The sequence below is a fragment of the Sus scrofa genome, chromosome 14 (genome assembly GCF_054392235.1).
Source record: "Sus scrofa isolate SSC_HxYL_T2T_F1_AM1 chromosome 14, Sscrofa_HxYL_maternal_Yorkshire_Landrace_v2.0, whole genome shotgun sequence".
Taxonomy (NCBI): Eukaryota; Metazoa; Chordata; class Mammalia; order Artiodactyla; family Suidae; genus Sus; species Sus scrofa.
Window position 1 is genome coordinate 148,099,918 of NC_139396.1, and position 14,846 is coordinate 148,114,763.

The following is a 14,846-nucleotide window of genomic DNA, read 5'->3' on the forward strand; positions in this document are numbered from 1 at the left end:
ACTTTGAGGTTGTGATCATGGGACTTCTGAGTCTTTATTGATATTCTCTTTCTGAGACATCATTTTTCTGGTTTCCTATAGCTCTTCGTCCATGGTTTCATTTAGTGTTTTTGAGTGTATTTAAGATAGTTGATTTAAATTCTTTGGCAAGTGCAATTTCAGTGTTTCTGTTAATTTCTTCTGTCAGTAGGCTGCGTGTTCTTGTTTCTTTGTATGCTTTGTAATTTTTTTGTTGGAGACTAGAATTTGATTGTTATAAATGTCAAATCATGTTCTTCCTCCTCTTCAGGGTTTGTTTTTGTTATATGTGGTTGCAGTCTTGTACTTGTTTAAGGACTTTTCTAAAATTTTTTTTTTTTTTTGTAATGACTCTATTCTGACTATTCTTTTTTTTTTTTTTTTTTTTTTTTTTTTTGTCTTTTTGCCTTTCTAGGGCTGCTTCCTGCGGCATTTGGAGGTTCCCAGGCTAGGGGTCCAGTCGGAGCCGCAGCTACCGGCCTACGCCAGAACCACAGCAACGCAGGATCTAAGCCTCGTCTGCAACCCACACCACAGCTCACAGCAACACCAGATCCTTAACCCACTGAGCAAGGGCAGGGACCGAACCCGCAACCTCATGGTTCCTAGTTGTATTCGTTAACCACTGCTCAACGATGGGAACTCCTCTGACTATTCTTTTTTGTGTGTGGTTTCTAAAGTCTCTAGTCCTTTAGCTTGTGTTTTGATGTAGATTTCCTTGAATGTCTGGAGTCAGGAAAAAATAAAGAACTCTCCCATTCTATGCAGATTGACTCTGTTGGAGTGCTACATCAGTGCTTAGTCTGGTTGTTAAAGACTCTGCTTTAGCTTTCACCCCTTTCTTGCTCTGAGTCAGAAAGTTAGCAAGAGCTGGAAGAGTGGAGTCTTCTCAGATCTCTCCTGAGCATGCAGTCTAAGAAAAGTCTCCCTGGGCATGCATGAGGCTCTCCAGATTCCCCTGTATAGGCCTGTACACTGGATTACTTTTCAGTGCCCTAATTCTTCAAAGAATATCTCTGCCAGGATTTTCCTTCCAGGCTCTTGGTGTATCTATTTTTTCCTTCTACTATGATTTCTTACCTCAGGCAGCTGTAGTCCTTCATGTTTGCATTTCAGTGTTTTCAAGGAATGCATCTGTAGCTGCCTTTTTGCCCTGAAGGGTGTTCATGTTAGGCATGGGATAGTTATCACACTGTATCAGCAAATGACTTTGTGAATTAAATGTAGAGTATTTGGTAAATTTCAGATGCTCAAGGAATTAGTGCAATTAAATTTATAGGTTTCCTTCTTGAGCCACTCTGAATAACTGTTAAATCTGTCTTGTCCATTCTTATAACCACTGTCATTTGGCTTACCCTCTGTAGTCTCATTGTCAGACATTCCCTGTTGTTCCACTGAATGATTTACAGTTCCCCAAGCATATGCTATTTTATGAGCTTCCAAATCTTCACACATCCTTTGCCAGAAATACTGTTACATATTATTCTTTTTATGTACTACACAATTTTAACTTTGATAATTTCTTTAGGATTTTTATATGAAGGGTATTTGTAATTTTCATTTCTTCTCCTTTTGGTGTTGCCAAGTTTTACTTTTTAATGAATTTTTCCACTTCATCTAAAGTGTTAAATTCACTGATGCAAAGTTGTTCTTAATGTCTTTTTTTTTTTTTTATTTGTCTTTTTGTCTTTTGAGGGCCACACCCACGGCATATGGAGATTCCCAGGCTAGGGGTCGAATCAGAGCTGTAGCTGCCAGCATACACCACAACTACAGCAACTTGGGATCTGAGCCACGTCTGCAACCCACACCACAGCTCACAGCAATGACAGACCCTTAACCCACTGAGCGAGGCCAGGGATTGAACATGCAACCTCATGGTTACTAGTCGGGTTCGTTAACCACTGAGCCATAGTGGGAACTCCCAAAGTTGTTCTTAATAGCTTGTTCTTTCTGTAGTGTCAGTAGTGATGTCCCTCTTTTCTGTTTTTTTCTTTTCTTTATGATTAGTTTTGCTAGGGGTTTATTAATTTTATTAGTCTTGTGTCAATTATATGACCTTTCTATTTCAGAGATTTCTGTTTGTTATTATTCCTTTCCTTATATATTTCTTTGTGGCTTAATTTGCTGTTCATTTTCAAGTCTCTTGAGTTTAACATTGGGTAATTGATTTTTAACTTTCTGATACGTACATTTAGAGCTATAAATTTTCTCTAAACAGTGGTTGAGCTTCATATCTTAAATTTTGATATGGAGTGGCTTTAGTATTAACAATTAAAAAAGTATTTTCTAGTTGCCCTTGAGACTTTTTAGTCTGCTGCTTATTAATTGCCAAATATTTGAGGATTTGAAATTTATTTATTTTTGTATTGTCACTATATATGGAGTTGCCATGACTTAACATGGCTTTTTGAATGCATGGTTCCTATAGCCAGTTGTCATTGATTGGTTAAACGGATTTAATTCACTTCTGGTGTTACTTGTTGCTGTGGCTTAAGAATAATCATGGGCAGGAGTTCCTGCTGCAGCACAGCAGGTGAAGGATCTGGCGTTGTCAGTACAGTAGCTCAGGTTGCTGCTGTAGTGTGGATTTGATCCCTGATCTGGGAACTTCCACGTGCTGTGGGTGTGGTCAAGAAAAAAGACAAGTACAGGCATACTCAGAGATACTGCGGGTTCAGTTCCAGTCTGCCATGATAAAGCCCATATTGCAATAAAGCAAGCCACATAAATTTTTTTTGTTTCCCCTAAAATAAAAGTTGCTTATAAAAGTCATATTTAACATTATACAGTCTGTTAAATGTACAATATCATCAAGTCTAAAAAAACCAATGCAGATAGCTTAATTAAAAATACTCAATTGCTAAAACACACCAACCATCATCTTAGCATTCAGAGATTCAGTCTTTTTGCTGATGGAGGATTTGAAATACTGTGAGAGTTACCAATATGTGATGCAGAGATACAAAGTGAGCAAATGCTATGAACAAATGCTATGTGTGTAGGGTGACCACAGATCTTCAATTTGTAAAAAATGCATTATCTGTGAAGCACAATAAAATGAAGTACAAGAAAACAAGGTATTCCTGTAGTCATTCAAAGAGGGTGATTATTTTCCTCATTGTTAGCCCTGGCTTCTAAAAGATTTTTGTAGGCTCAAAGTGTTAAATAAATCTAGAGGTTCAAGATTCTCAAGTACCTCTATCCACATGGCAGCCTCCTAGGTATCAAGGCACTATCTTTAGCGCTGAATTCTTGCCAGGGCTGTGAATTAAACTTTTTTTTTTTGTAATTCTGCTCCTGTCACAGTCTGTTCCTGGGCCTGTTTTTCACTTTGGTCTACCCTCTGGCCTCAGGTATAGAGACTCTCTTTAAATTTGATAGAGTCCCCTGGCATTTATACTGTATCTGAAATTGGTGGTTGGTGAATTGAGTCTCACAGGATGTTGGGGAAAGCCATTCATGTATGGGCGTCTCTGTGTAGGTACTCTGCTGAAGTTTTCTTCCTGTGGCATATTGGTGGCATCTAACAGCCATCAACTAATTCCTCAGCCCTTGTAACTACCCTTGCTGCTCTATTTGTCAAATATTAGAGATACTGCATGAGCCTCTTGCATCAGCCAGTGCACCACCTTCCTCTGGCATCCCGTCTCAGTTCAGCAAAGTGAAAGCCTCTGTCATGGTAGTGCTCCAGCATGCCAGCGGTTCTTACTACTCTGTCTGCCTCCCTCAGTGTGGCTCTTGTTGCTGTCTGGCCAGTGAGTGATCCAACTTCAGAATCCCATCTTGAAATTCTTTTCTTGGTACTAACTGTTAGTTTGATCCACCGCCTTGTAGCAAATCCTGAGAGAAGAAATGAGCACATTTTGGGAGAGTCAGGGACACTGACAGAAGTGATGGAAGAGAAGGAGCCGATAAGAGAGGTGTGTTATCAAGTCAGCTACTCCATTGGGTGACTGGAGCTAAATCTCACAACGAAGTCCTGGGGGGTGGGGGCAGGAAGTGCACTTCATGATAATCCCAATAAAGAGCTAAGGAAGCTTGGGGTTTTTAGAAATCATTCATTAGTTAAGGGCTGCCCTGGGAGGAGGTTGATTCACAGGTGCTTTCATTTCAGCCCACCTCGTGCAGAAAGAGTGGGTGTTAGCATTTAGAAGGAGCCCTTCAACATAGTTGCAGGTGCTGGCCTGGGGGCATCAGGCTGGAGTGGGTGGAAATGGTACGAGGGAAATCTGAGAGGATATGGTGTAATGCCAGCACTGTTGGCTACTACATAAGCTATGTCTGTTTTCAACGATGTAAGATAATCCCAGATTGCTTTCTGAGGTTCTGCAGGTTTATCCAGTGAGAATTCTTGTTCTCTATATCCTTGCCAGTATTTGATATTATCAATCTTCAGTTTTAGCGATTCTGTCAGGTGCATAGTGGTATTATGATTTTATTTTGCATGTCTTTGAGTATTATTATTATTGGTTGGTTTGAGTCCAATCAGGAAAGAGAATCTCACAGTGATTTTTAACAGGAAAAGTTTAATGTAGAGAATTATTGGCTGTGACAGGGATTGGAGTAGTGAGAAACTGGCTAGTAAGAAATGAAGAGAATTCTGCAGCACATAGAACTAGTAGGTAAAAGAAGCAGCCCCTACTACTGCTGTGGCTGAGATAGAGGACTTAAGTGAGATCCCCCCGTGTCCTGGCCTGAGATCCAGACCTTGTTGAGAGAGCAAGCTGTGGCTTACTGAATGGCAGAAAAGTCACCATAAAGCTGGACCTATGGAACTTGCTTGACATCTGCTCTTTGGAACTTGCCATGGTTACCTTATAGGATGCTGGGGAAAGCTGTTCTTGGAGTGGAGTCTCACTGGGGGTGCTCCACTGCAGAACTGCTTGAGGGGAAGTACTGGGGAAAGCCGTGGGTGGATGGGTGCTGGTGGCCATCAGACAGTGTAGAGCCTAGAGCTGGAGAAGCCAACAAGTTGCAGAAGCTTGTTGAGTGAGTACATTGGAACCAGGAAGCAAATCTCTTTTCTCCCGCAGTCTCTCTAGTGTACTTTGCTGACAAAGTGTGCCAGCTTAGCATCACGCCATTAGGCAAAAAAAATTTAAAGGGCCCAGATCCATTTTCACAGCATAGGCAAAAAACGTGAATTTTGAAGTGAGAGGTGATGGAATAACTGGCACAGCCTGCCCTTTAGTTATTCAGCTTCCTCTATACACATCCTTCTGAATCCACCTAAGGTCCCCAACAACCAGCGACACTATAGTTCTACCGACGAAGATACAGTTTTTCTGAGTGAAGAACTTCTCATTCTTTGTCAAAATGAGGAAATACATAGTTTCGAGTGTCATTGTATCCATCCTGGTTATTTTAGTTGCTCTTCATGTTCAGTCACAATCACCTAAATTATTCCATTATCTAAAGTCTAAATTATAAAGTTAACTTATGACAACTTGTAAATAAGATATGAATTGAAGGAGAGGATACATGTATATGTATGTGTATCAGATCTGTTATTTAGTGAATTTGCGAAAAGACCATAATTGATACGTATTTGCTGTTCCACTCCCCATTCCATGTTTCCCTGCCCTCACTTAGCGTACCTGGTGGAGTGATCTACACCCAGTGGGTAGGACCTTGAATCATCCTGCTGTAGTTTGGATAATTTTTATGGAGCTGTTTTCTAGATCTCTCATACTCTTTTGGCTGTGTTTAATGTGTTGTTAAACCCATCCATCGAATTCTTAATTTTGATTATTGTAGTTTTTGGTGGTAGAATTTCCATTACTTTTTCAAATATGCTGATACTTTTTTATAGTTTTCAGTTATCTGCTGAATTTTTAAATCTTGTTTGTCTTTTTGAATTTAATTAATCATATTTGTTTTATAGGGCACATCTGATAATCTCCATAACTGGAATATCTCTAGGTCTCTTCCCGAAGATATTCTGTTGGTTCTTACTTGGTTGTCTTTTTTTTTTTTTTTAATTTTTTATTTATCTTTATTTTATTTATTTATTTATTTTTAAATTACTCAATGAATTTATTACGTTTATAGTTGTACAATGATCATCACAATCCAGTTTTACAGGATTTCCATCCCACACCCCTAGTGCATCCTTCCACCTCCCAAACTCTCATTTGGAAACCATAAGTTTTTCAAAGTCTATGAGTCAGTATCTGTTCTGTAAAGAAGTTCATTCTGTCCTTTTTTCAGATTCTGCATGTCAGTGATAGCATTTGATGTTGGTACCTCATTGTCTGACTAGCGTCACTTAGCATGATAATTTCTAGGTCCACGCATTGTTGTTAACAATGCCAGTATTTTGTTCTTTTTAATGGCTGAGTAATATTCCATTGTGTATATGTATCACATCTTCTGGATCCACTCCTCTGTTGATGGACATTTAGGTTGTTTCCATGTCTTGGCTATTGTAAATAGTGCTGCAATGAACATTGGAGTACATGTGTCTTTTCAAGTCCTGGTTTTCTCTGGCTGGATGCCCAGAAGTAGGATTGCTGGATCAAATGGTAGTTCTCTTTTCAGTTTTCTGAGGACTCTCCATACTGTTTTCCACAGTGGTTGCACTAACAGTGTAATAGGGTTCCTTTTTCTCCACATCCTCTCCAGCACTTATTGTTTGTAGACGTTTTGATGATGGCCCTTCTGGCTGGTGTAAGGTAGTACTTCAGAGTGGTTTTGATTTGCATTTCTCTAATAATGAGTGATGTTAAACATCTTTTCATGTGTTTTTTGGCCATCCATATGTCATCTTTGAAAAATTGTCTGTTTAGATCTTCTGCCCATTTTTTGATGAGGTTGTTTGTTGTTTTGGTATTGAGGTGCAGAAGGTGTTTATAAATTTTGGAGATTAATCCCTTGTCAGTTGATTCATTTGCAAAGATTTTCTCCCATTCTGTGGGCTGTCTTTTTGTGTTGTTTAGGGTTTCCTTTGCTGTGCAAAAACTTTTAAGTTTGATTAGGTCCCGTTTGTTTATTTTTGTTTTCACTGTCAATAAGAGGTGGATCTGAGAAGATGTTGCTGTCGTTTATGTCAGAGAGTGTTTGGCCTATGTTTTCCTCTAAGAGTTTGATAGTGTCTGGTCTTATATCTAGGTCTTTAATCCATTTAGAGTTTATTTTTGTGTATGGTGTTAGGGAGTGTTCTAATTTCATTCTTTTACATGTGGCTGTCCAGTTTCCCAGCACCACTTATTGAACAGGCTGTTTTTTCTCCATTGTATATTCTTGCCCCCTTTGTCATAGATTGGTTGGCTGCAGGTGTGTGGGTTTAATTCTGGGCTTTTCTATCCTGTTCCACTGATCTGTATTTCTGTCTTTGTGGCAGTACCATACGGTTTTGATGATTGTTGCTTTGTAGTCTAGTCTGAAGTGAGGGAACCTGATTCCTCCAGCTCCATTTTTCTTTTTCAGGATGTCTTTGGCTATTCTGGGTCTTTTGTGCTTCCAAACAAACTTTAAAATATTTTGTTCAAGTTCTTTGAAAAATGTCCTTGGTAATTTGATAGGGATTACATTGAATCTGTAGATCTTCCTTGGTTGTCTTTTATCTTCATATGTCTGGCTATCTTTGATCGTAGTAGACATTTTATTTGAAAAATTATTGGTAGGAATAAATTGAAGCCTAGGATAATGTTATCTTTCTTTCTTTCTTTTTTTTAGGGCCGCACCTGCGGCATGAGGAAGTTCCCAGGCTAGGGGTCTAATCAGAGCTTTACCTGCTGGCCTATACCACAGCCACAGCAACGCAGGATCTGAGCCACGTCTGTGACCTATACCACAGCTTGCAGCAACACTGGTTCCTTAACCCACTGAGCAAGGCCAGGGATCAAACCTGTATCTTCACGGATCCTAGTCAGGTTCGTTAACTGCTGAGCCTAGAAGAGAACTCCAGTGTTACCTTTCTTTAGAGAGTATTTTTGTATCTTCTGTTAGGAGCCTTGGTGTCCTAGCTGTTCTGATAATCACCTTAAAGCCAATGGAAGGTCTTGAGGTTTTCTGCCACCAGATGACTTGTAGCTGGTTTGCCGTTACTGTAAGGGCTGGTTTCTGGTATACCCTCACCCTCATAGCAATCATTGTGTCCCAGTTCAAAGTGCCATGTTGTTATTTGAGGGCATCACCTCTAACTTTGTCCCTCTCCCTCCTTGAGCACTCTCACCCTTTGGCAATCTCTCGTTAAGTAGATAAATTCCTCCAGAGCAGAAGTAGCTCTGGATGTCTAGCTCTTCTTAAAGAATTTGCAACTTCTGGATCTTGCCGTGGTAGCTCTTAGTGTTTTGTTACTTATAAGATGCTTTTAAGATTTAAAAATTGTTCCTTAGCCTTTTAAGTTATCTTCAGGGGAGGTTTGTCTGAATTAGTTCATCTGGTATTATTGGAAGTAAAAAATCAGGACAAGTTACTTAACCTCATTTAAACTGTGCTTTAGTTTTCTCATCTGGAATATGAGATTAATAATTTACTTCCTATCTCTAAGGGTTTTGGGTTTTTTAAGTGAGATAACATATTGTGTGCTTACAATAGCGCCTGATGCATAGAAAATACTCAGTTTATTACTATGTTAATTTGAGAACATTGGAATTTTTTCTTTTGTGCCTTAAGAACTTTGCCAAGCATCAATTAGCCCTCCTCCCTCTTTTACACAAAGTAATTTCCCGGGATTATTAAAGATTTACAAATAACATTTGTATAACTGACCTTTCTGTCAACCCTGATTTAGATAAGTGAAATTTTTTCCCGTAATGTTTTTAGGACTCTATAATATAAGGAAAATTTAATTTTGCCTAAAACTAGATAATAATGCTAACATCCATGTGTACATGTGTGTATATATGTATATGTATGTTTGTGTATGTATATGTGACTATTTGAAGACTGATAAGCCCTGGTGTGTGTGTGTGTGTGTGTGTGTGTGTGTGTATTCCTGTATAAATATATACAGGCTAACTAGGACGGTATCCTCATTATTCAAAATATTGTTTTCTGTTGTTAAAATAATTGGGTTGGAGCTAAGGGGAGCAAATTAAGTAGAATCAGGTTATTTAAGTATTTTAAAATTCTGAAAATACGAAGCTTTTCTGATTTTCTTTTTTATGTATAAAATAGAGAATAGTTGCAAAGCCCTTAATTTACCTATTTTTAAAATTGATTGAGTTATTAGATTAGGTATAAAGGTAACAGGAGAAAATGAAAATAAAAACGGATAGCTGAACTCAGTCTGGTAACAGCTCCTTTAGCAATCCTGCTGCATGAAAAGCAAATAGAGCTAACAGTGAAACTCCCCAAAGTAGTAAGTACATGTAATATTTCTCTATCCCATAGACCTGCATCTTTCAAATGCATTTGCTCTTTTTTTGCCTCCACCTAATTTTTTGAGAGGAGGCTTAACTTACTCTCTTTTGTATCAATATTGAATCCATCAGTATAATGTTCAGTCTTTCAGTGTGTTTTTCCACTTTGTACAATGAACAATCATATAAAAGTTAAAGTCAAAATAAGTTTCTTTTGAGATATAGAGAGATATGTAGCAATTTGAAAGATTTCCTAAATTGTAAATAAATTCTCCGTTTGGAAACTTCCCGTTTACTATATCCCGTTCCTTTTGTTTAAGTGTCTTTAAAAATTTTTTATGCCTCACTATATGTCTTAAAGTTATTTTACAGTAATTATTTTCATGATTTTGTTTTCTAGGTTAACAGAACCTTCTGGATATTTAACAGATGGCCCAATAAATTATAAATATAAAACTAAATGTACATGGCTAATTGAAGGCTAGTAAGTATATAGTTTGATTTAAATTAATTTATTCTGAAATGATAAAGAAATAGATCACATTTATGTTAAAGCATTGAAATATAACAAATTCATAGTTGAATCATCTATTCACTTGCTTTTGGTTGGAAAACTTTATTCATGATATTTTAAAATGGGATTTACAATTTTTAGATACCATGTTTATTATAAATTACAATATCCTTGTGATAGTAGTTTAATTTTTATGTATATTTTATTTTTGAGTTATGTTACTGTGGTATCAAATATGCATTTTTGGTTTGTTTTTAAATATCTTGTTACGGAATTTGAAGACTCCATAGAAAGTATAAAAATATTCCTTGCTGAATTATGCCATTGGTTCATACTTTTCAGCGTATTAGTTCTAAGGGTATTGAAAAAAAGAACATTTTGTAGAAGAGAAAATTAGGCTTTTTTAGAGGCATTATTCAGTGATTAGGGCTTGAGACTGAATTTCTGTATTTGAACATATTGTGAATGGATCATAAATGAATTGATATGAATTGTTTTTGAACTATTTGTATGAGCTTTAAAGTATATTTGGAGAACTGTTTTTTTTTTTTTCCCCTCTACTTTAATTTTTTTTTAAAAAAACTTCAAAGTTATTAATTCCCTGTACACCTATGGTCTCATTTTGTTTAATTGTTAACAGATAACAGAATATCATCCTGAGAACTTTTGATTAAAATTTGAAGTCCTTGTTAGTATCTCTAGTCAAGAGTTCATAGAAATAAGAGTAGTCTTTGTATTGAATTAAAAAGTCAACTTTAAGTACAGTTTTCATGCAGTGCAATACCAGGTGTACAGTTCAATAAGGTTTCAATAATGTAGAAAATTTATGTAGCCTCCGCTTTAGTCAAGTCATGGAACATTTCCTATTGACTAAATTTTTAAAAAAGTGTGATGTATACATATGGCCAGTTCATAGAGTTGTATGTTGTTTTTCCAAATTAGATATGATTGCTTATCAGTCTTTTTACTGGTGACTTAAGGATTTATGGCAAAATTATCTATAAATAGGTTTTAATAAAATACTCTAAGATTTCTTCAAACTGTGCTTTCCATATTACATATTAATTTAAAAATATTTTAATATCTTTTTTCAGTCCAAATGCAGTGTTAAGATTAAGATTCAATCATTTTGCTACAGAGTGTAGCTGGGATCATATGTACGTTTATGATGGAGATTCAATATATGCACCTTTAATAGCTGTACTAAGGTGAGTAGATATGTTTAATTAATGAACTTATGGTCAGTTGTAGAAAAGTAACTGTATAACTTATTAATTTTATATGTTAACCTATACTTCAAAAATAAATTTAGCCTAGATATTGATGGCTGAAATTGAAAGATGGTTGTAAGACTATGTTGTATACCTTGCCTGTCAACTTAGGTGTATATGTAACAATGTAAACATTGATGCAGCAAAGAGAAGTAAGTACTGTATCAGGAATGTACATTTCTTACTTCTGGGGTTTGAAAATTATATAAAGCGTATCCATGAATAACCCTTCATCTAAGGATGATAGATAGAAAATGGAGCAGAATGTTGTGAATAATTATATTGTACGATAGTTCATTGCAACAGTTAGATAAGATCTTAGGTTCCTACATTTATTTTTAGCAATTTAGGTATAACTGTTAGCATTCCTTTATTTCGAGACACTGTTGACTGAGCGTCATTTATATGTGTGCCTTTTCATTTGTTTTTCTCGTTTGATGACTTTGCATTAATTAACAGTGATTCATTAACACTCTTACCAACCCTTTCTCATACTGAAGGAAACTTTTGTAAGATAATTAGCAAGATGGGATTTACTCTATGACTGTGAAGATGGAACAGTGGCTTTTCATTAGCAAGTGCTCCTATTAGCTGTCCTGAGGGAGATAGAACACTCTTGTTTATTGACGATCCACTTGATTCTTAGCACTGTACTAGGCAGTTTAAATGTCATCCAATCCTCATAAGAGTTTTGTGGAAGAAGTACTATTATCCCCCATTTTTTGTTGAGAAAGTTGGGACTCAGAGAAATAAAGTTTTACTTCTAATCAGTGGTAGCGTCAGGCATAGGACTTGACAATTTCCTGACTTTGTAAGCCTATGCTGTTTGTACTTCACTTTACTAAGAATTCAGAATCTAAATGTTTGAATTATTCCAGTCATATAAGTACTTAGCATTCAACAGACATTTGATAACCTGCTCCACTCCGGAGACTATCATAAGCCTAAAGGATGCGTAAGGAATGATGTCGGCCATGGCAGACACTAACTACCTGAAGTTGGGCCAGACTTCTTCTGAGGTTAAGTTCACAGTCCTCCACAAAATTGCTCTTACTTCAGACACTAGCTGCAAATTTCAGGGTCCCCAGGCCACCTGCACTTCTGACCAGTGGCTACAAATTTAGAGGTGCCTGTGACCACCCCGCCTCAGGTTCAAGAATTTCCTAGAGTAACTCACAGAACTGAGGAAAGCACTATACTTATGATTACAGCTTTATTATAAAGGATAAAAATCAGGACCAATCAAATGAAGAGACACATAGGGTGAGATTTGGGAGTGTCACAACCAAGCTTCTGTTACCCTCCCAACATACCAGTGTGTATTCCTACCCAGGATGCTCACCTGAGTTGCAGGTGTCCAGAGATAACTGAATCATCAGCCACAAGGTCGAAGTCAATCTCCAGCCTTACTCCTGTCTCTGGAAGTCAGATTGATTTTTTGTGGTTTAAGGCCCCAATCCTTTAATCACATCTTTCCGGTGTGACCCGTTCCTATCCTATGTCACCTTCTTAACATAAACTATGAGTCCATCATGAATAACAGAGACATTTCTATCACTTGGGAAATTCCAAGATTTGGAAGCTCTATCACCATGCAGTTAGGCACTAGCGGTAGCACATAAATAGATTTTTCACACAGCGCAGTAAGTGTTTCAGTCAGCTTATGAAAAGAGTGCTGTGTGATTTGAGAAGTAACTAAGTCTTCACGGTAAATTTCATCATGAATGGAAGAATGAAAGACAAAGTGTGGAGGTCAGGATATTCTCATGACAGGAAAACATGTGTACAAAGGCACAAACACATTAAAGAACCTTGTATTTTGGGACAGTGGTGCGTAGTTAGGAGTAACTTCATCATAGGAAGTGTGAAGGGATAGGTAGGAGCTAGATTACCCAGTAAGGTAATCAGTGATATCTACGGATTGCTCATTCTGGGCCAGGCGGTGTGCAAGAGTTCTTTATATATATCAACTCATTTGATCCTCACGGTAACCGTTCAGGTAGGTGTTATTATTGACATGCTGTAAATAGAGACCCAGGCACAGAGAGATTCTGTGAGTAGACCAAAGTTGCTTAGCTAGTAAATGATAGACTCAGTAAGATTTTATAATGCCTTCATCACTGCAGTATTGCTTATTTGTATACACACTAAAGAAATTGGACTTTACTCTGTAGGTAAGACTTTTCAGAATATGGAGAATGGATTGGAATGGAGAAGTGTTGTTTTTTATTGTGTGCTATGCCGTCATGTGCTGGATATCATGTCAGTAAAATCATAAGGTAGTAAAATTTGAGATCTAGAAAGAAATTATATTCCTACAGAGAGTGGCTGGGGACCCTAGAACTCCACAGTCAACTGAATTCAAATTTAGATACTGAGGTGATTCACACCTAAACTGCAGTACAGTCCCCTGAAGGGCTTGTCTTTTATTCACTTCTACGCCTGCTCTTTGGGGTCTTAGGTCAAAGTCAGAGCCCTGTGTTCCACTTTTTTTGTTTTCCTAGCTCTAAAAACCCCAGGTTCTTAGCTCTTTAAACTCCATCTCCAACTTTGAAATCAGCAAATGCCTATAAGGAGAAATGGCTCCAATTCCTGGGCTCACTTCCTTTTAGTTCTCCCAGTACCTTCAAGTTGATTTTTTTTCTTTTCATATGATTTACTATTTTTATAGCTGACTTTAGTGGGATGGTTGGTTGGTCCAAAGTGTTTGGTGTGTTGTGTTGTGAAAGAAGTGGGAGCCTTTTCATTTGTTGCTTTAAAAACACTTATAAACAAACAGCCAAGCAAACAAATCTGCTCTTTTCATCTGTTTCAGAGGGATTAACCATATCTGTTATAAAGATCTGGGAATGTTAATTTTAGCAATGTGCTTATTTGATATAATCTTATTACAAAGACTATATATAGACTAGTATATAGAGTTTGAATTCTGTTGACAGTCTCTTTTTTTTTTTTTTCTTTTTTTGTCTTTTTGCCATTTCTAGGGCCACTCCTGTGGCATATGGAGGTTCCCAGGCTAGGGGTCTAATCAGAGCTGTTGCTGCTGGCCTATGCCAGAGCCACAGCAACACGGGATCTGAGCAACGTCTGCGACCTACACCAAAGCTCACGACAACGCCGGATCCTTAACCCACTGAGCAAGGCCACGGATCGAACCCGCAACCTCATGGTTCCTAGTTGGATTTGTTAATTACTGTGCCATGGCGGGAACTCCGACGGTCTCCTTTTAAAATCTTTTGTTGCTTCACAAATGTAAGCTAGTAGATGTAATAATAATTATTAGCATCAATAATTGATTAGTTTTTAATTTGTTTGCTCTTCAAAATGTGCTTACAAAATAAATTATTGACTATAATATTTTATGTTCTGTTAAATATGATTTGAATGGGGGAATTCGATTCCTAACATGTCTAAAACATAAGTTTAACAGTGTCTAAAGAGATTGACTATTTTGAGTAATATAATTTATTGTTAGCAGCTTCTTTTCTTTCTCATATTATGCTTTCGTAGGTTTAGAGAGGATAGTATAGTATAAATAAATGAAGATATGTAATTTTTCCCCATGAACCAGGCTTAAAAAATGACAAATATCAGTTGTTAGTTTAGTTGCACATTTATATTTCTCCTCCACAAGCTTAATTTTCTTTTGTATGTATGTGGGCTTATGTGAGTAGTATCGTTTTTTTTTTGAATAATTATATATTAATATAATTTGCATAAGTTTGCAAACTT

General features: G+C 37.1%; 1 protein-coding gene and 1 long non-coding RNA gene across 9 annotated transcripts in view; one reads left to right on the forward strand and one right to left on the reverse strand.

Moving 5' to 3' along the window:
* Positions 1-14,846, forward strand: part of ATRNL1 (attractin like 1) — a 770,027-nt gene that overhangs the window by 21,019 nt on the left and 734,162 nt on the right. For all 8 annotated transcript variants that reach the window (XR_014826351.1, XR_014826350.1, XR_014826353.1 and 5 more), the window contains 2 exons: positions 9,730-9,813; positions 10,938-11,051. Coding sequence is in view for 2 of the 8 variants with exons in the window: in XM_021074415.2 (XP_020930074.2) it covers positions 9,730-9,813; positions 10,938-11,051 (198 nt within the window). In the remaining 6 variants the exon portion in view is untranslated. The remainder of the gene's footprint in view (positions 1-9,729; positions 9,814-10,937; positions 11,052-14,846) is intronic.
* LOC146397080 (uncharacterized) overlaps positions 1-14,846 on the reverse strand; it is a 412,496-nt gene that overhangs the window by 4,711 nt on the left and 392,939 nt on the right. The window lies entirely within an intron of this gene.